The 21,388-nt window shown below is 43.6% G+C and overlaps 1 protein-coding gene across 1 annotated transcript in view; it reads right to left on the reverse strand.

Moving 5' to 3' along the window:
* Positions 1-21,388, reverse strand: part of camkmt (calmodulin-lysine N-methyltransferase) — a gene marked incomplete at its 5' end in the record, with an annotated part of 136,045 nt that overhangs the window by 7,314 nt on the left and 107,343 nt on the right. The window contains 4 exons of the mRNA XM_079729496.1: positions 5,502-5,633; positions 9,146-9,209; positions 19,540-19,614; positions 21,286-21,352. Coding sequence (XP_079585622.1) covers positions 5,502-5,633; positions 9,146-9,209; positions 19,540-19,614; positions 21,286-21,352 — 338 coding nt within the window. The remainder of the gene's footprint in view (positions 1-5,501; positions 5,634-9,145; positions 9,210-19,539; positions 19,615-21,285; positions 21,353-21,388) is intronic.

The raw sequence follows: 21,388 nt of genomic DNA on the forward strand, positions 1-21,388 counted from the left end.
GGGGGTTTAGAGAGAGTAGGGAGTAGAGGGTTTAGAGAGAGTAGGGAGTAGAGGGTTTAGAGAGAGTAGGGGGTGTAGTGAGAGTAGGGAGTAGGGGGTTTAGAGAGAGTAGGGAGTAGAGGGTTTAGAGAGAGTAGGGGGTGTAGTGAGAGTAGGGAGTAGGGGGTTTAGAGAGAGTAGGGAGTAGAGGGTTTAGAGAGAGTAGGGGGTGGGGGGTTTAGGCCCCGTCCACACAGAGCAGATTTTTTGGTGAAACTGCATAAGTCTTGTGCGTTTGGTCAAACCGTCCAGACGGATCCGGTGGATCCGGTTCCCGAAACTGCACCTTTCTGAAACCATGTCCCAGGGTTGTTTCAAATAAAACCGGACCATTGCGGTTTTGTGTAAGGATTGGTGTGGACGCCTAAAACGCCAACACTGACGTCATCGCCCCACCCCTCGACCCTCTAGCCTTAGTGATTGGCTAGCCCGCGGCGTCTCAAAATGACAACCACAATGATGGCGGACTACATGCTTGTGATGATTTTGCAGCAGACCATGTCCCTTGTTGGTTTGCTAGTGCAATATTTAATGTTGCTCCGCTACCAAAAAAAGCTAAAAAGGATTACGGACAGACACATACACCAAATCTATTTAGATCCACCATTTAAGCGCTACGAGGAGGTACTCGGACTGTATGTTTGTTAACACCGCGCAGGCTTTATGCACATGCTCGCCTCTTCTTCTTTTTTTGGCTGGAGCTCTGTAGCAGAAGCAGTACCCCTTATGGGCCTGGAATGTGTACTACAGTGTTTCTACAGCTCGATGCGGTTTTGCAATGAATCCGTCTTTACGGAGACATTCCTGAACCGCATCAAAGGGAAATGGATCGTTTTCGCCCGTGTGGACGGGGCCTTAGAGAGAGTAGGGAGGTAAATATGAGGGGTGGTGTTATATGATGATATAAGGTGTGTTGTTGAAGTAGTGCAAATGTGCTCTAAGACCCATTCTGTCACGTGGTCATAACCTTCAGGCTACAGAATCTGGGTTCATTCAGGCTCTGCAGCCGCATAGATTATTCCCAGACTACTTGTCTCATCTCTCCTTATGCAGCAAGTAAGCACTTCTTTGTTTTCTCTGAGAATTTTTAAATAAATCATGAAAACACACCATGCACTATTGATAGAAATATGCATATAATAATTAGAGCTTGGTTTTGTTGGTCTATTAACCAACATTAAACAACGAGTATTCCAAACATTTTATCATTAATTTAATATTTTAATGAATGTGTCTCCAGGTCTTTCTCCACCGTCAGAAGCTTCGGTCAAGTCAAGTGCCTACCGTCAGACCTCATGGTCCTCTCATGTCGCCATTTAAATACCTGTTTAATTAGATCCAGAGTGATCTGCTGGTATCTATGAAGGAGCGTGTGTGTGGGTGAACGTGTGTGAGCTGTGTTCAGCTGGTCACTTCAGAGGTTCAAATGTCAATTTAATATTTTTTTAACAGAAAAAAAATCTAGATCGGCCCGATTGTATTTACTTGTGTTTATAACAGAGTTTGTCTGATGGCTTTTATGATGCACACAATGTGTTTAAAAGAGTGTGCTTTTCACCCCAATGTTGGGCCTTAATTGTATTGTATTAAATTTTTGCAGACTGCGAGGCCTTTTCATTTCTCTGGTTGGTCTTTGGTTTTTATCAGAGAGACTTTCTTTTTGAGGGCTACTCCCACCTAGTAGAGAGAAGGGGATTTAGAGAGAGTAGGGAGTAGTGGATTTAGAGAGAAAAGGGAGTAGAGGGTTTAGAGAGAGTAGGGAGTAGAGGGTTTAGAGAGAGTAGGGAATAGAGGGTTTAGAGAGAGTAGGGGGTTTAGAGAGAGTAGGGAGTTTAGAGAGAATAGGGGGTTTAGAGAGAGTAGGGAGTAGAGGGTTTAGAGAGAGTAGGGGGTTTAGAGAGAGTAGGGAGTAGAGGGTTTAGAGAGAGTAGGGGGTTTAGAGAGAGTAGGGAGTAGAGGGTTTAGAGAGAGTAGGGAGTAGAGGGTTTAGAGAGAGTAGGGGGTTTAGAGAGAGTAGGGGGTTTAGAGAGAGGAGGGAGTAGAGGGTTTAGAGAGAGTAGGGAGTAGGGTGTTTAGAGAGAGTAGGGGGTTTAGAGAGAGTAGGGCGTAGAGGGTTTAGAGAGAGTAGGGAATAGAGGGTTTAGAGAGAGTAGGAGGTTTAGAGAGAGTAGGGAGTAGAGGGTTTAGAGAGAGTAGGGAGTAGAGAGTATAGAGAGATTAGGAAGAGGGAAGGGTGAGGAGCAGTGTGTGATTTGTTTTATGTAGACTGGAGTTATCTTGAGATAGTAAATCTTTACTATTTAGCCGTAAACAGAGCAGCTGATAAACAATGTCTGCTTGGATCTGTCCTGTATCTCAGTAGCACTGTGCTACCTTGTGAAGGAAGTAGTACAACATTTGAAGTGAACCGCCAAAATGCCACCTTTTAGTGCGTCTGAGTGTGTAAGACAGAGAAGGATGAGAGAGATTGAAAAGGACAGGAGTCCTGCCTCTCTCCAGGGGCTGGGGTAATATGATGGCATGAGGGATGGTTTTAAGAGGGGTGGGGTAATATATGGCATGACGGGTGATGTTTTATGTTGGTATGAGGGGTGGAGTTATATGATGATATGAGGGGAGGTGTTATGCAAGGGATAATGTATAGAACGACGTTCTATACATTATCCCGCTTATTACATGGCTACTAGCCAAAACGAAAAAATAACTTAATACGGTGTGTCTTTTTACAATTTATTTGTTACCATTCATAGTGTTGATCAGCAGAGAAATAGTTTGCAAAAGTTGTTTTAAATCGCTTTGCAACCGAATACGCTGGGATTGACAAGTTACCGGACTACTTGCGGAGTGATACAAAAGACGTGAATGAGAGACAAAAAATACACTTTCCTTGACAGCGGTCATTATATGCTTAGCAACGGTCAATTATCAAAAAAGAATTGACCTCCTGAAGTTGGGAAGGCCCATGCAAGTGAACGGAGCGTTCAACAGCATTAAGAAGAGCCGTGTAATAAAAGATGATATGAGGGATGGTGTTATATGATGATTTGAGGGGTGGTGTTATATGATGATATGAGGGATGGTGTTATATGATGATATGAGTGGTGGTGTTATATGATGATATGAGTGGTGGTGTTATATGATGATATGAGGGGTGGTGTAATATGATGATATGAGGGGTGGTGTTATATGATGATATGAGGGGTGGTGTTATATGTTGATTTGAGGGGTGGTGTTATATGATGATATGAGGGGTGGTGTTATATGATGATATGAGGGGTGGTGTTATATGATGATATGAGGGGTGGTGTTATATGTTGATTTGAGGGGTGGTGTTATATGATGATATGAGGTGTGCTGTTAGAGGGGTGGTGTTATATGATGATATGAGGGGAGGTGTTATATGATGATATGAGTGGTGGTGTTATATGATGATATGAGGGGTGGTGTTATATGTTGATTTGAGGGGTGGTGTTATATGATGATTTGAGGGGTGGTGTTATATGATGATATGAGGGATGGTGTTATATGATGATATGAGTGGTGGTGTTATATGATGATATGAGGGGTGGTGTTATATGATGATATGAGGGGTGGTGTTATATGATGATATGAGGGGTGGTGTTATATGATGATGTGAGAGGTGGTGTTATATGACGATATGAGGTGTGGTGTTATATGATGATATGAGGGGTGGTGTTATATGATGATATGAGGGGTGGTGTTATATGATGATGTGAGAGGTGGTGTTACATGATGATATGAGGTGTGGTGTTATATGATGATATGAGGGGTGGTGTTATATGATGATATGAGGGGTGTGGTGTAGGGGGGTGGTGTTATATGATGATATGAGGGGTGTGGTGTAGGGGGGTGGTGTTATATGATGATATGAGGGGTGGTGTTATATGATGATATGAGGGGTGGTGTAGGGGGGTGGTGTTATATGATGATATGAGGGGTGGTGTAGGGGGGTGGTGTTATATGATGATATGAGGGGTGGTAATATATGATGATATGAGGGGTGGTGTAGGGGGGTGGTGTTATATGATGATATGAGGGGTGGTAATATATGATGATATGAGGGGTGGTGTAGGGGGGTGGTGTTATATGATGATATGAGGGGTGGTGTTATATGATGATATGAGGGGTGGTGTAGGGGGGTGGTGTTATATGATGATATGAGGGGTGTGGTGTAGGGGGGTGGTGTTATACGATGATATGAGGGGTGTGGTGTAGGGGGGTGGTGTTATATGATGATATGAGGGGTGTGGTGTAGGGGGGTGGTGTTATATGATGATATGAGGGGTGGTGTAGGGGGGTGGTAATATATGATGATATGAGGGGTGGTTTTAGAGGGGTGGTGTTGTATGATGGTATGAGGGGTGCTGTTCAATTGTGATATTACGATTGGTGTTTTATGATGTATGATTGTATGTGTGTACTTGTGTGTGTGTGTTCCCTGCGTACAGGAATGGAAAGCATCTGTATGTGTTGTGATATATATCACATCCCGCTTTCTGCTCACACACAAAGTATGTGTTGTGTGGCGAAGGTGTAAGCTCATATATCAATCCCCTACTGAACCGACAAAATTTGGCTAGACATAAAACAAAGACACACACACAAACACACATATCCCTATTCAATATGATGATATCACACCAAAACACACACTGACACCATGCTGACATCCCCCCACCACACACACACACACGTTTCAAAATCAGCAGCTGGTTTTAATTTGCCCATGATCTAAGGCTTCTTCAGCTGTTCTGCCATCAGCCACAGAGAACCCCACAAAATACATAGAACGCACACAACTGATGTCATGTTATGTACTGTTCAACTGGAATATCAGCCTTGAATTGTTAAACGTTTTGGTAAATGTAAATGCCTTGGAAAAAATACATTATTATAAATATATAATAATAAAATTGTATTCTCAAGTGTGACGCAATTAGCCATCTTTGTTTTTCAAGGATAGACTTTCAGAATTAAAACCACTCAAAAAGCAGTGTTCAGTCCAGTCTAACTGGCTGTGCAACTGTGACGCCAACTAGCATAGCTTGGCTGGCTGGGTGCCAGTGGGAGGGGGATAGAGAGATTCTTCTAAACAAAAGCAGAACAGGCTGGCCAGCATTTTGTATTTGTAGAATATTTCAGTTATAGGATTCGATTTTAATTGATAACCTTATCGTTATCACTTACGATCAGCATTGACAACAGATATGTCCAGGTTATTTTAAGATATGTGCTTGTTGAAATGTTACACATTGTGACTTTTTTTTTTTAAGATAAAATAATAAGAATATAACTTATAATAACTTAGAATATAAAATACACTGATACAGAATCACATATAAATACAATCTAGGCAACCTTTTTTGATATTTTTACTTAAAGGGGTAAGCAATGTCTTTTGCTGTTGCCCCGCCCACTCCCCCTAAGCCCCGCCCCCTCACCTTGAGATGGACATCCCAGACCTGAGAGTCGTACTGCTGGTGCTGAGAGACCGAGAGGCCCGCCTCCTGGGCCAGCCGGCAGAAGACACCCAGCGTATCCCTGCGCCGCGGGGCAAACACCAACGCCATACCCTAAATGAGGAGAGGAGGAAAATGAAATTGATTTAAAGACCCTCTAATTTAATTGTGATTTTTTGGCCGAATAGAAAATTTCTTCAGCACCACTACTACTTTCTCCTCTTTTAAAAACTTGTCCTTGTCTACATGAACTAGAAAACTTGTCAAGTCCATTCCTCTAAGAAAATATACCAGCACTAAAGTGTCAATTCAAACAGAGAATGTTCTCCTCACACAAAGAAGAACGTGGACATAGTTCAATGACCAAAATATATTGTACAGTGACGTCTGTCAGCAGCTCTCAGGTCTTGGTCTTGATGCCAATGACAACACTGGCAGGAGAACACACACCAGTCAACTTCGCCTGGTCGCTTGGTTGAGGTCCCTACGTAGAAGGTCTAGGCTTTGTGAATGGGCATTCTGAGCTGCTTGTTGGTTGACAGTAGTTTCAACAATGGTGCGCTGGGGTAAAGAAGTCATTCCTATCAACCCCTGTCCTTGACTATTACCCAGAAGGCCAAGCAACACCTTTCAATTTTCCAATAACCAAAGCTTTGAGAATATACTTCTCTCTTCACACCCGGAACAATACATACCATCACTCACTGGGCTAAACTAAAGTGGGAAAGCAAGAGACAGAGAGAATGTGTGTGATGTGTGATGTGTGTGTGTGTCTGTGTGTTGTGTGTGAATCACAAGCGGATTAAAAAGCGTTACAAAGTTTCTTTGAAATCCTTAAGCTTTTGGTATTATTTCATATCCAGCTGATTATTATTATTGTCTTTAATTGAATGGAGTCATGTAGGAAGTAAACACAAAACGCACACAATATAACCACAAACAACAGCAGAACACACAATGCCGAACAAAAACAACAGGATGATCTCCTTTGGACAGCTGTTCTTCATCTGGTTGTCCTCTCTCTCTCGCCCTCTCTCTCTCTCGACCGCCACAAAGTGAACCAAACAATAACAATGATGTCCAATGAGTACCACTGCCTGTCCACCCTCGCGAAAGCCCTATATCCCACACACAAATCAACACAGGATCCTCCTAGCCCGCTGATATGAGGTTGTGGGTCGGGGTGGGGGGTGCCGATCCCACCTTTGTCAGAAACAACAAATTAGTTCCATTAGGTGGGAGAATTAATTGCTTTGTTAATTGTTTAATCAGCTTAGCAAATTATTAAACATTTGGTAAGCTTGTTGTGCTGCTGACAGGCTGATGGCCGACACTCAAATCATATTAGCCCCTACATTATCTCTGCTGGATTACCCTGAGATACAGAGAGAGAGAACGAGAGAGAGAGAGAGAGAGAGAGAGAGAGAGAGAGAGAGAGAGAGAGAGAGAGAGAGGTTAGGTTACTTTATGTTTACCCCTAGGTAGAATTGTTTTGCAGTAGTCGTTGTGCCCGTGTGTCAAAATAATGTTGGTGTTTCTATGTCATATCATCTGTTTGATGGCTCCTGGAACAAAGCTGCTTTTATATCTCTTTGTTCTGCACTTTCGGACTATAAACCTTAAAGGAGACATATTATGGCGTTTTCACAACAAGTAAACATAGTATTTGAGTTCCAGAAAACATTTTTTTGAGCTGTTTGCTAGAAATAGCTTCTAGGAATAATAATCTCGCCTACCGCTATTCCCCTCTGTTTCAGTCCCTTCAGAATGCGCTGATTCTGGTGTCTGTAGCTTTATTGCAAATGAGCTGCTGCCCATTGACCAATGAGCTGTCAGACTGAACCACAGCATGGAGGAGAAGGGATTGTTGCCGTTTGTGGACTCCTGGAGCTCTCTATATAATATAATATAATATAATATAATATAATAATACTAATACTAATATTATGTATGGGTATTTATATAATATTAAATCTAATATCACGGCCAAAAGCTATATGCGCCTCGGATGATATTATGAATCATAAAGACTGCGTCTGACGTCTCTGGCACTTTCACAACAAGTAAAGACTCGTAGTGGGGGATATCTCGGCCATGGTTGAGAAGAATTGGCGGAAAGGAACTTTGACCTTGACTCTCTTAAGTCCATGAACCGCGACATGGAGGAGAAAGGGATTTCATTCCGGGAGCTGAGATGCCGAACTGCCGCCGAGCACCCCGCGCCGGCTTCAGCGGCAGTCTGGCCACCGTCGAAGCCGTCCGGCCGCCACCGAAGGGCGGTTCGGCAACTCCGGTGTACTCCGGGAGCTGAAAAATCCGGCCGGGGTAGTTCGGCGGCAGTCCGGCAGCTCAGCTCTGGGAGTACAATCCCTTTCTTCTCCATGTCTCCTCCTCCGGCGGTGAAAGGGATTGTACTCCCGGAGCTGAGCTGCCGCCGAGTTCCCCCCCGCCGGAGCTGCTCGTCAGCTGGTCCACAAAATTGTAGCTATGCTCTGATTGGAGGGGAGTGGGGAGGTGGGAGTAATATTCAACTCTGCCCCCTTCCTACGTAGGAGGGGGCGCCGAAGCTGACTCGCTTGTTTGTTAACTGTAGGTTGGGTACTTTCAGAAATGCATATCTCACTCAAAAATCATGTACAGACTTTTTTCAATGTTTGTATGCGTGTGGGAGCACCAGAGACCCAAAACAACATCCCAAATCCCAGGAAAAGCGTTGTTTTCATAATATGTCCCCTTTAACCTAATTGTGCAAAGGGTGGCTGTCATCCTTTCTAATTGAGCCAGTAATTAGCTGACTGGCTTGTTGAGAGGGATGATGTCCACTACACAATCTAACAGTTTAATACAGAAGATCTTTAAAGATAGTTATCAAACAATGACAAGAAAGACAGAGATACGATTGATACAATAAAAGCACTTATAATAATGTTTTGAGGCTATTGTCAATATGGAAATCTGACGCTATCCTCACCAAAAAAACACTGTTGCCTTTTTTAGCAAACAGCTTCACAATGTGCCTCAAAGTTCATGTTCAAGTCGATGATTGTCCCGAGATATGAAAGATGTAGCACTGTTTGACCCCTACTGGATGTGACTTCATGTGTAAAATCAATGATCATGTCTTTTGTCTTGGAGATGGTTAATTGAAGATAGGAGCCCTTGCACCACTTGACAAAGTGGGCTAACACCGGGCCTTGGCTTGTATCATTGGCCTGGAGCAACAGAGCATTAACTAGTGTTTGACGTGGATGTTTTTCATCTGGAGTTATGCTAAACTATCATAATGAGTGTGTGAGAGAGAGGAAGAGAGATGGAGACGAAGAGAAAGAGACACAGAGAGAGAGAGAGAGACACGGAGAGATGAGAGAGAGAGAGAGAGAGAGAGAGAGAGAGAGAGAGAGAGAGAGAGAGAGAGAGAGAGAGAGACACACAGACACATACAAAGGGACAGTAAGGGCATAAGATCATACAAATGCATTTAAGTTGCTTATAATTTGCATTAAATAATTAAATGACATTAAAACTACAGCACTAATCAATTTGTGGGCCAAGGACTTATTATGGCAAAGATGATGAAGGGTATGTATCAAGGAAGACAGACATGCAAAATATACACACACACTTACATTGGGTCGCAGTAATCTTCTTATGGCATCAACCAGGCTGGCCCTGTACTGGTCCAGGAACAAACTGTAGAGACAGAGAGACAGAGAGACAGAGAGAGAGAGAGAGAGAGAGAGAGAGAGAGAGAGAGAGAGAGAGAGAGAGAGAGAGATTTAATGAGTGAAGAATGCATACCATTGATAGCTGTTCTGGATGGATTTAGCATTGGGATTTTTTGTATTGGGATACAAATAATGAGAAACAAACAAAGAGAAAACAAGCAAAACAATTGCTTGGCTGAGATTGACTTCTGTGTTACTTTCCTCTTTAGTGTCATTGTTAATCCACCTTGACTGCTTTTCAAAATGCTGAAAGAGCTGCAAAACATCAAAGTGTTGTGCAATAAACACACACATGCACCGACAGACAGACACACGCACACAGGTGCTTTGTGTGTGTAGCATTACAAGTTTTCCATCACTTTGAACCTGAGCTCAATTAATATTGTATTCATTTGAATTTAAATAATATTTAAACAAACTGCAACTAAGGTGTAAAACCAAATGAATTAATTAATGTTATTAATTAACATGGGGACACAAACACAAAAACAGTTATTTGGGGTTTTAGACAAGGTTATACGTGTTATATGGTCTTCTACTTTGGAATCTATGCCATTGCCACTGTTAATAACATAATTTCCTATTTCTCTGCCATCCAGTTTGTTAACTTTCCACTGCGCTCTGAAAGCAGGTAGTGATCTTTCATGAGGTCTGAGTGCCTTTTACACATCGAGGTCACGAGAAAGGATGTGTGAGAAGATGTGTGGAGCTCATGGCCATGATGTGTGGGAAGTTTTGTGGAGCTCATGGCCAGCGGTGGATTTTGTTGTCGTGTCCAAGAGAGGGTTAAACTTTTGTGACACTTATAACGCCACAGTGTGTGTGGATGTGTGGAGCTCCATCTGGCAGCTGTTGATTTTGATGTCCACGTCAGAGAGTTAAAGGTCCCATGGCATGCTACTTGATGGATGCTTTAATATAGGTATTAGTGGGCCCCTAACACAGTATTTGAAGACATTCCCGAAATTCATCCATGGTGCAGAATTACAGCCACTACGAGCCAGTCGCACATTCAACTTCCCCAAACGTGCCGTTTCGGTGTCTGTAGCTTTAATGCAAATGAGGAGGAGAGAGGCGGGTCAAGGAGGAGGCTGGGGGTGTGGCCCTTAGTAGCTTTTGGCCACGGTACCATGCGCTCTGTTTACAGTGGATGTATCGCAATGGCGAGGCGCACATAGCCTTTGGCCATGTTCTGTAAATATTCTAGAACACTCCGGGTGCTCTGGCGGGAGTCCTGGAGCTCTACATCTAAATATTATCATATTATACATAGATATCTATATCATATTATATATATTATCACGGCCAAAAGCGTTGTGCGCCTCCAGAAGATATTATGAATCTCAAACGACTGCACCGAGTTCTCCAACGTCTCTGGTTCTTCCACTTCCACATCAATCTGAAGTAGACTGAAACGAGACATGGAGGAGAAAAGAATTGTCACCCGCGATTGTCTCCAGCCGGAGCCCTGCTGCCCGCTGACGAGGCACCACCGCCTCGGAAGCGGGCAGCGTGCCACGCGGTGGTGGTACCTCGTGGTTCATATACTTCAGGGAGTCAAAGCCAAAGTTCCTTTCCCCCCAATTCCTTCTCAACCATGGCTGAGATAACCCTCATTATGAGTCTCGTTGTGGAAATACCAGAGACGTCAGAGAACCCGACGTGTTATGCGCCATAACACCAACAGCGGAACGGTTATCCAAATAACAGTGTACAACAGTCATAGCTCATTGTCTCATTGGCGGGCCAAATTCTCTGGCCGGGCAAAGCAGAGAAGGGGAGGTAACATTTCCCCATATGATGACATACAGGGAAAATTCCAAATCGGCGCATCTGAGCTTTGTTTTTTTCAAAGGCAGAGCAGGATACCTAGTGCTTGTTTTACACCCAACGCCATTTCTAGCTACTGGGGGACCATAATCAGGCTAGGGGAACTCATATTAATGTTATAAAACCTCATAAAGTGAATGCCATTTTAATGCCATGGGATCTCTAAGCTTCTTGGATACATAGTATAACGCAACTTTGTGTGGCACATTTCATATACAACATCGCTTTTTATAGCACTCCAAAACAACAAAGGTACTAAAAAAACATCACAAACGGGTCGCAGCCATGGGGATAACTAACCCCCTTTCCTTCCAACTACCCTTAACACACCCAAAACACATTTCTTTAAAACACTTTCTCTCTAAAGCCGTTTGTCTATTATGGGCTACTGTAGAACCATGACGGTGCAACATGGCAGCCTCTGTGGAAGAAAACCCGCCCCCATGTAGATATTAAAGGCTCAAACTAAGTTAAAGTTCCCATGGCATGAAAATCTCCCTTTATGAGGTTTTATAACATTAATATGAGTTCCCCTAGCCTGCCTATGGTCCCCCAGTGGCTAAAACTTGCATTTGGTGTAAAACAAGCACATGGTTCGGCTCGCCTTTTAAAAAATGGAAGCTCAAGCGCGCTGATTTGGAATGTGGCCCCATATGTCGTCATAAGGGGCCAAGCTACCTCCCCTTTCTCTGCCTTGCCCGCCCAAAGAATTTGGCCCGCCAATGAGACAATGAGCTACGACCTTGCAAGCGACACATGTGTTCGGTGTGTGTGATTACACACACTGTAACGCAAGTGTTGTACACTTCTTTGTTATTTGGATAACCGTTCTGCTGTTGGTGTTATGGCGCATAACACGTCGGTTCTTTGAAGGTATTTCTACAATGAGACTGTAGTTGGGGTTATGTCAGCCATCATTGAGCCTCGCTGCCCGCCGCCTGCTGCCGCGAGACCCCACCACCGCAAAGCATCACCGCCAGGCAGCGGGCAGCGCGCAGCCGGCAGCCAGCAGCGCGCGGTTCAGTCTACTTCAGATTGATGTGGAAGTGGAAGAACCAACGTCATCACGTTGGTTCTTCATCACGGCATCACGGCTGAATTTCGGGAACGTCTTCAAATACTGCGGTGGGTCAATAGAGGGCGCTAGGGCGCCACCCCTGCGTGAAATATTCAATTGAATATATCTGCCAACTATTAATCAACTATTATCAATACGAAATAAATCAACAAAAATGCATTGCGTTTATCCTCGTTTAATTGTGTGATATACTTGTAACTGCCAGCAACCATTTAAATGCGTCTGAACGTCCCTCCTCCAAGTCAGGGGGGCCGGCCACGTTGATGTCAATGTAAGCTTGCTAACGTTTTGCTGTCTATCGAGCAGAGACAGATTTTCATTGGCGCAAGAAAATTCGCCTTCGGGTCGTACCAGTGTGCGCCCAAGGCCAATGGTATCGCTTTTCTTTTTTGTTATCACCACATGATTGGACAATTCAGCGAATCAATCAAATAGGCTACCTCCCTCAGCAGCATTCGCGTAACACAACTACATTTCAGTAGCGGAATTGGACTCCCCAAGCAATGCTTTACTTAAAAGGAGCAAGTAACTTACATATTAATTTAGTCTTTCGGCCTGTAGCATATAAACAAAATTAAGCAACTGTCCCATATTTCTAACTGCATTTGAAGTGACATTGAGACTCACAAAAAATGGACGTGATCATGATTTGTCTCAATATCAGAGTAACAACAATGGGTCCAATAGCAATGGCTGGTGGGATGGCCATAAAGTAGGTCTGTGTATGCAGTGTAAGCTTGTCCAGGCCCTGCAAGTCAGGATGTAGGCTATGAATCTGAATGATTAGTAGGTAATAGGAAATAGGTAGTGGCCATCCCCAAAATGCACCAGAATACATCTTTTAAATTCAATTTTTTTTATGGGGGGGGGGGGGGGATCCCCGGACCCCCTGTCTATTACTGTGCCCCACCAACATTTTTGATCACCAGCCGCCACTGGGCCCACTAATGTCTATATTAAAGCATCCATAAAGTAGCATGCCATGAGACCTTTAAGGACAACACAACGATTCTTATTTTTATGGGAGTGTATATATATTATTTTTTGTTGTATTGTTATGCCTTAGAACGAACACTGAATGAACACACAAATACTATAGAGACATAGATGATGCAATTTCTTCAGCAGGTCTTGAATGAAAAGACTGTTAGTAGCAAATAAAAAAAATCTCACTGGATGATAATCTAGAAGTTAGCACTTCTTGGATTACACTATAATATAAAACATTATATATTTTACATTAGGACCCTGGGCTAAACCTCTTATCCAGAAGCTAACAGCTTCCATTGTGTTTAGCTATAACCCCTTGCTCTACAATCACAATGATTCATTTTTTAATACAGACGTGAATTTGATTATTCTCTAGTGGTTTGTTTATATTGTGTTTGTATTTCTATGTGTGTGTGTGTGGGTCAGTGTGTACGTTGTTCAGAGTGTGCTGTGCATGTGTGTGGTCCTCCTATTATCACACATGGGTGGTGGGTATTAAACTCAAATGTAACAATAGAGTGCAGATTTGGCCTGTTGCCTGAGCATGTGACCACATGGTTATCTGGATATAAATAAATAATATATAATAATAATATAAGTGTATAGAAACACCTGACATGGCAGGAGGTGGAGCCAAAGTGTGTGTCCATTACTCTTGCTCTATCTCCAGTCAGACTCAAGCGCCGCCATGCCTGTTTGTGAAGCCACTCACTTCTACTACCTCTAATGGTTCACAGGGTTGGATGAAGAAAGAGGCACCATTCTAAGTTATTAGGACAAATATGATGCTGTTCTTGTAATGTGAAAACTACATCTTCATAACTGTAGTGTGTAAAACAATGGAGGACAACATTTTGAGTGATAAATTACAAGGACTTACAAATAACTGAATTACCGGCAGATAGCTTTAAATGTCCGTGCCACATACTACAACCCTCATTTAAACTGCTTACTACCTTACTACCCAAACGTCCAATGTCTCCAAACTTACTATCGCCTGATTGATTAGAGATTAAAACCAAAAACCCTGGCTGTAACTTGACATAGAAACCCACATAGTACACCGTAGATACAATCCAGAACACCCTAGCAACCACCTACATCATCCTAGCCAACACCTAGAAAACTAAAATAAATTGAGAGCTATCTTTAATAGTCTGGCTGTCATAATCTAGAAAGGATGAAATTAGAGAATATTGTAAAGCTTTCATTTTTATTTAGGTTTTCTCAGTCTGAGAAAATCAGCAAAGCCTGCCTGCATGGAGCTAAGGTTTTTATAACATAGGGTTATTACCCTCGGTAACGAAAGTGTTGCTTGGCCTAGGGTAGGGATGGAACAAATACCAAAAAAAATCTTCAAATACACAGCCTTAATCTCAGCGATTAGGCTATTTGAGCAAATGTTTTGTCAGCGCTTCTTGTTCTTTGAAAAAAGTTGTTTTCTCTTATTTAACCTAATCAAAGGCAGTTTTAAATTGGCCACGGGTACATTAAAATTGGCCTATCTGATAGAAATATTGACCGAACAGGGGGTACCTTGGTTTAGAAGCCCGGTCTCCTCTGCAGCAGTGTGGATATCTTATAATATCTTTCCCATATCTATCTTCCTAGAGAAATAACAGCATTCAAACTGCTTGAGCTTCCATTGAGGGGTGTGGTTGTTTCACACACCACGGCATGCTGCTTCATTTTGTGTTGATGTTGGCGCTCATTGCTGTGAACTATTCCAACGCGTGGGGAACTCGGCCTTCCCAAGCCAGCAACTCAACGTTGGCCGAAGAATCTATCTGACACAGCTAACAGAATTGTTTGTGATCTGTTTCTGGAACACACATTTACACCCTGTGTTGCCGTAATCAATCAAATAACCTGATAAGCTAGGAGGCATTCGATTCCAATGCATCGGACAATGTGGAACCGGTTCATCAACCAACTCCAACAACAAAACAACCACATAGATGACCCTAGCAATTAGTGCTGCACAATTTGGTGAAAAAGTCATATTGCGATTATTGTGGACAATATTGCGATTTGAGTTTGCGACATAATAAACAAATGGTGTCATGAGTCTACTTTCTTGGTTATCAAGGAAAACGCACACAGATTACTGATCATTTAAAATGTTTCTTTCTCAACTCAAACATACAAACTTAACCTAGCATAAAAAATACAATAACTAAAAAATATGTTACTGTTTTTACTGTTTTCAAAATAACAATATTTTACAAAATTAAATAATAAAAAACATATATTTTTCAAAATAAAGGCATTTCTGCTGAGCAAACTTGTTAGCTTTTCTCAATAGTACAACTAAATTAAATAAATAGTATAAATAAGAAAATATATATATATTTATATATTTTTAAAATTAAATCACAGCCTTGTGCAGTTATACAATCGCAAAGCCTGATATCGCGATTGCCATTCGATTAATCGTGCAGCACTACTAGCAATCACCAAGAATACCCTAGCAACCACCTAGAACACCATAGAAACCACCTCAAACATCCTAGCAACCACCGAGAACACCATAATAAACCAACTATAACCCCCTAGCAACCACAAAAATCACAATAGAAACCACCTGGAACCCCCTCGCAACCACATAGAACACCATAGAAAACCACCCAGAACCCCGTAGCAACCCCCCAGAACACCATAGTAAACCAACAAGAAACCAACTATTCAGAACAATAGCAACATGGGCATCCTACCAACCATCCTTAGCACCGTAGAAGCAGCACATTACACCCTTGTAGCCACCATAAAACCACAGCACTACTACAAGATTCCCTACAGTCCGTTTACAATACACCAGGTACGACAAACTTTTTGTTCAGCAAGCTGCACACCACAATTTGCTCAGAAATTTTACTTTTTCTAGTTGTGTAGTAAAAAACAGACACACACAGACATACACTCATACAAACAGACACACACTCACAGACACACACACACACACACACACACACACACACACACTTTTATCTCACGCCCACACACAAGCAGCTTATGGAAGCAGCAGGCACCCAGTGTCCCAGCCAAGGATTCTCTGCCACCCACATAATGCCCTCTCCAGGAATCCTGCCTGCCTCGCTTTTCTCACACACACACACGCACGCACGCACACACGTACGCACGTACCCCCACACTCACACACTTTGTACGGAAACACACACAAAACTACAGGACACCTAACTGAAAGAATGAGCATTGTCATGTGAAAAATAATAGCTGGCACCAGTCATTTGAACAATTAAACTATCCTTACCTAATTATAGTCCCAGATCATTTCATCTTACAATTCTGGAAGCTGATGTTTGTCATATGTTGAACCCACAACTTTTAAAAAGGATGGAAATGCCTTGAAATGGTCTTGCCTGTAATGACATCCTTGCTTGTATTGCATGTTAAATATTGGCAAGTGCAATGCTTCCATTTGAACTATATTGCATTTGACATTCAACTGTTCGATGAGACTCAGGTTTAAGGGTTAAGGGTGGTCACAGTTGTAATGCCATAATTCTTTATGTCGCTCATAATCCAAAACTCAGTGATGGTTGGTTGAGTGTTACACAGTTTTTTCTATTGTCAACATTTTTATGTATTCATAACTGAACTTATGTGATCATTTCAACCTCAGCCCTGCATGTTTGAATATGTGGACCAACGTGGACTAATAAGACACTAGAAAGGATGTAGTTAACTAATGCTGGAGCTGGATCCTAGTAAACAGCAGTCTCTCTTGTCTGAGGAGGCGAGTGGGGAGGACACACCCCTCTTCTCAGAGACTGATATCTTGAAAGCTTCTCTAATGACTTGTCCCATTCCTCTTCTCTACTCTATATCCTCATCTCCTTTCCTATTTCTCCATTAATGTGTCCCCTCTGCTCTGCCCTGTATGGCCTTGTCTCCACTCTCTTTTCCTCTGCCCTGTATGGCCTTGTCTCCTCTCTCCTTTCCTCTGCCCTGTATGGCCTTGTCTCCTCTCTCCTTTCCTCTGCCCTGTATGGCCTTGTCCCCTTACTCCTTTCCTCAGCCCTGCATGGCCTTTTTTACTCTCTCCTTTCCTCTGCCCTGTATGGCCTTGTCTCCTCTCTCCTTTCCTTGTCCCTGTATGGCCTTGTCTTCTCTCTCCTTTCCTCTGCCCTGTATGGCCTTGTCTCCTCTCTCCTTTCCTTGTCCCTGTATGGCCTTGTCTTCTCTCTCCTTTCCTCTGCCCTGTATGGCCTTGTCTCCTCTCTCCTTTCCTTGTCCCTGTATGGCCTTGTCTTCTCTCTCCTTTCCTCTGCCCTGTATGGCCTTGTCTCCTCTCTCCTTTCCTTGTCCCTGTATGGCCTTGTCTTCTCTCTCCTTTCCTCTGCCCTGTATGGCCTTGTCTCCTCTCTCCTTTCCTTGTCCCTGTATGGCCTTGTCTTCTCTCTCCTTTCCTCTGCCCTGTATGGCCTTGTCTTCTCTCTCCTTTCCTTGTCCCTGTATGGCCTTGTCTTCTCTCTCCTTTCCTCTGCCCTGTATGGCCTTGTCTCCTCTCTCCTTTCCTTGTCCCTGTATGGCCTTGTCTTCTCTCTCCTTTCCTCTGCCCTGTATGGCCTTGTCTCCTCTCTCCTTTCCTTGTCCCTGTATGGCCTTGTCTTCTCTCTCCTTTCCTCTGCCCTGTATGGCCTTGTCTCCTCTCTCCTTTCCTTGTCCCTGTATGGCCTTGTCTTCTCTCTCCTTTCCTCTGCCCTGTATGGCCTTGTCTCCTCTCTCCTTTCCTTGTCCCTGTATGGCCTTGTCTTCTCTCTCCTTTCCTCTGCCCTGTAGGGCCTTGTCTCCTCCTCTCCTTTCCTCTTCCCTGTATGGCCTTGTCTCCACTCCACTCCATAGCCCCTATCCTAGATTCCCAATATCCTCTCCTCTCCTCTCCCTCCATGGCTCCCTCCTCTCTCCTCTCTCTCAGTGGGTGCTATAATTAACGGGAGTGGAAGGAGAGCTGTTGACCTTTCATCACAACTATGCACCCGCTAATCTGTCAGCCTTCACTCACCAAACCCCCACACAATTATCACTCTCACTCTCCATCTCACTCTCTCTCATATACACACAAACACACACGCACACACAGAGGAGGAAACTGACAAACAAACAACATGCGGGTGGATCTTGAAGTACTATACCCTCTTAACGCCCCCCCCCCCCTTTTCCCCCTGGCTTTCATTGCAATTATTTCTCTCTGTATATGTCAAGCCTGTTCATAATACCACTGGAAGCCTTCATTCTCTGAGCAGCTCTCTCTCTTGTTCATGGCTGTGCTACCTGACCATTAGCAGGAATGACCACGGCATTCAGATAAGGCCAACACGCCGATGCCAGAGAACAACGCACATGCATTAAGACATATGTATATTGTACTTGTGTGTGTGTGTGTGTGTGTGTGTGTGTGTGTGTGTGTGTGTGTGTGTGTGTGTATGTGTGTGTGTGTGTGTGCATGCCCGCTTGTGTGTCTGAGTGAGTGAGATAGAGTGGCTGAGTGTGTGACTGTTCATGTGTGAATATGTGTGTGGTTGTGTGTGTGTGTGTGTGTGTGTGTGTGTGTGTGTGTGTGTGTGTGTGTGTGTGTGTATTTTCATGTGTATTATCTTACATACAAGGGTGTTCATAAAAAAAAAAGATGGGCATTTAAATATTTTAAATTCATTGCTACCGGCCAGACCAAGCAAATTAGTTGTGTGTGTGTGTGTGATCACATATGATCAGAATCCCATCATTTTGATCAACACTTTAAATCTCATTGGCCAGACATCTGCATTTAAGCGACGTGTTGGTAAGTGCTGTTTATATAAGCTCCATCTCGCCGTCTGTTTCTATCCCCCCCATCTTTTTTTTTCATCCTCTACACTCTACTTCCTCGTCAAGATGCAATTATTTGCAATTTGCCTAAGTCATCCATTTGCTGGGACACCAAGCATGAAAACGAGGCAATTTGGTGTAAAATGGAGGCAGGCATCTGAACAGATCTGCATGCTTCCCTCTGCGTGTGTGTCCAAGCGTGTATGCATGTGTGTGTGTATATGTGGGTGTGTGTGTGTGTATATATGTCTATCTGTCTTTCTGTGTGTGTATATATATTTTAATGTGTGTGTCCTTGGAAATAAAAAGTGGATGCATGCATGCAAAAGTGTGTATGTGTGTGTGTTTGTGTGCGTGTGTAAATGTGTATATGTGTGTGTGTGTATGCGTGTGTGTTTATGTATGTGTTTGTGTGTATGTGTGTGTGTGCGTGCATGTGTATCAGGTAAAGTCAAGTCAAGTCACTTTATCTTATTTATTTGTGTGTGTGTGTGTGTGTGTGTGTGTGTGTGTGTGTGTGTGTGTGTGTGTGTGTGTGTGCGTGTGTGTCAATGTTCTTCAGGCCTACCAGTCTGCACACATGACGATGTCAAAATGTCCTTCCAGCGACGACACGTCTGCCTCACTGTCCCACCTCACCACCCTGTAGGACAGACAATCGGACAACATTAATGTGGTTCAGTCTGGTACGTCAACCAGTACCACACACACACACACACACACACACACACACACACACACACACAGACAGCATACAATAGCAGAAGAGCAGAGACCCCGGCAGCCCAGAGCACCGCCTCCCCCCACAGTGTTTGACTAGATGTTGTATCACATGATATCGTTTCCCTTTCCCTTGGTTATGTTTTTAAACGTTCTTACGGCTCCCGTTGCTACTGTGTTTCTCCATCTCATTGTCACCCTCTGTTCACTTGACAACCACTCCTTTCTTGTGTCTCCCTCTCTCCGCCTGACCCCTGCTGGGTCTCTGCTTCAAAGGGAGAGGCATAGTGAGGCAGAGAGAGGAAGGAGCAGCCATTAGCTTGAAAGAGCGCTAACTATTTCACCACTTGATATATATATGATGCCCCCGGCACACACACACTATCCATCTTGTTCCACCTCCATTTAATTCTCCACCTCTCCCTCCCTCAGCGACTGAAAGTCCTTACCCCTCCCCCCCTCTTTCTTTGGAGCAGAAAGGGGATTATTAATTAGGCATTATTAACACCCAGTAAACAAAACAGTAGGCACCGCTAGAAACGCAATCTCTCTTCTCAGCAGGAGGGGGCCTAACGTACTTTATATGCCCCCCATCCCCAGCCCCCCTTGCACACACACACACACACACACACACACACACACACACACACACACACACACACACACACACACACACAAACACCGCAACGCAACGCAAGGAAACACGACATGGGCGACAGATCCCTCCCCCCTTGTCCAATCACGCGCTGCCCTTCGGCCTGTCTCGCGTTATGCCGATGACAGGAGACATAATCTCAAAAGAAAACAATCAAAGCAATGCTGCCTAATTATCCTCCCTCCTCTGCCCATGTAAATACACTCATGGGGGGGGGGGTGGCTGGCAAAAAGACTTTTGCTGGGAAGAGGTGGAGGAGAAGGAGGAGCAATTAACGCTGTTTTACCGTGTGCTTTGATGCCGGAGGACTTTGAAGGGATTGAGGTAGGGGTGTGTGCGTGTGTGTGTGTGTGTGTGCACTGAGGTGTCCAGGCAAAATAATTCCTTTCGATAGAGATTTGTCATCCAGAAACCTGTCAAAAGTAGCCCTTGAAAAACACCCACTCACATGCCCAAACACACATAATGCCCATGCATGTATGAACACACACTTAGACACACACACACACACACACACACAAACGCTAAACTTAACAAATGTAATTTCAGTTTTATAACAAAACAATAAACTCCAGACTATAAGGGAATGTTTCTAATAGGAATGTAATGAAGTAAAAAGAGGAGTAGTAAATGCAGAGATGTGCTCATATAATGTTTTTACCAAAACCACTGGTAAGTGTTTGCCCGTGTTGGAGTGTTGACATTGTTCGTAATGACTTCATTAGCCTCTGCACGTCTCTCTATCTGCTTCCATCACACAGTACTTAATTCAGCGGTTATCACAAGACCGACAAGTGCTTGAACCCAATCTCCTCACTGAGGATTACAGAAGTAGGCCGTCCATTCTCCGGTCCCTGGGGGAGGGAAAACCCCACCACAGAAGGGGGAATATCCACTGGATCATCCTCTCATATTTGGCTTTTGGAAACAGGATCTCACCTGCTAGACACGTGTGTGGAGCCGAACACGCCAGCTTCTAGGTTCCTCTCGATCACCTGTCGAACATCTGGTGAGGCGTCGTCAAGGATGGATCACAAACAGA

This window comes from Pollachius pollachius (genome assembly GCF_949987615.1).
Source record: "Pollachius pollachius genome assembly, chromosome: 2".
NCBI classification, from domain to species: Eukaryota; Metazoa; Chordata; class Actinopteri; order Gadiformes; family Gadidae; genus Pollachius; species Pollachius pollachius.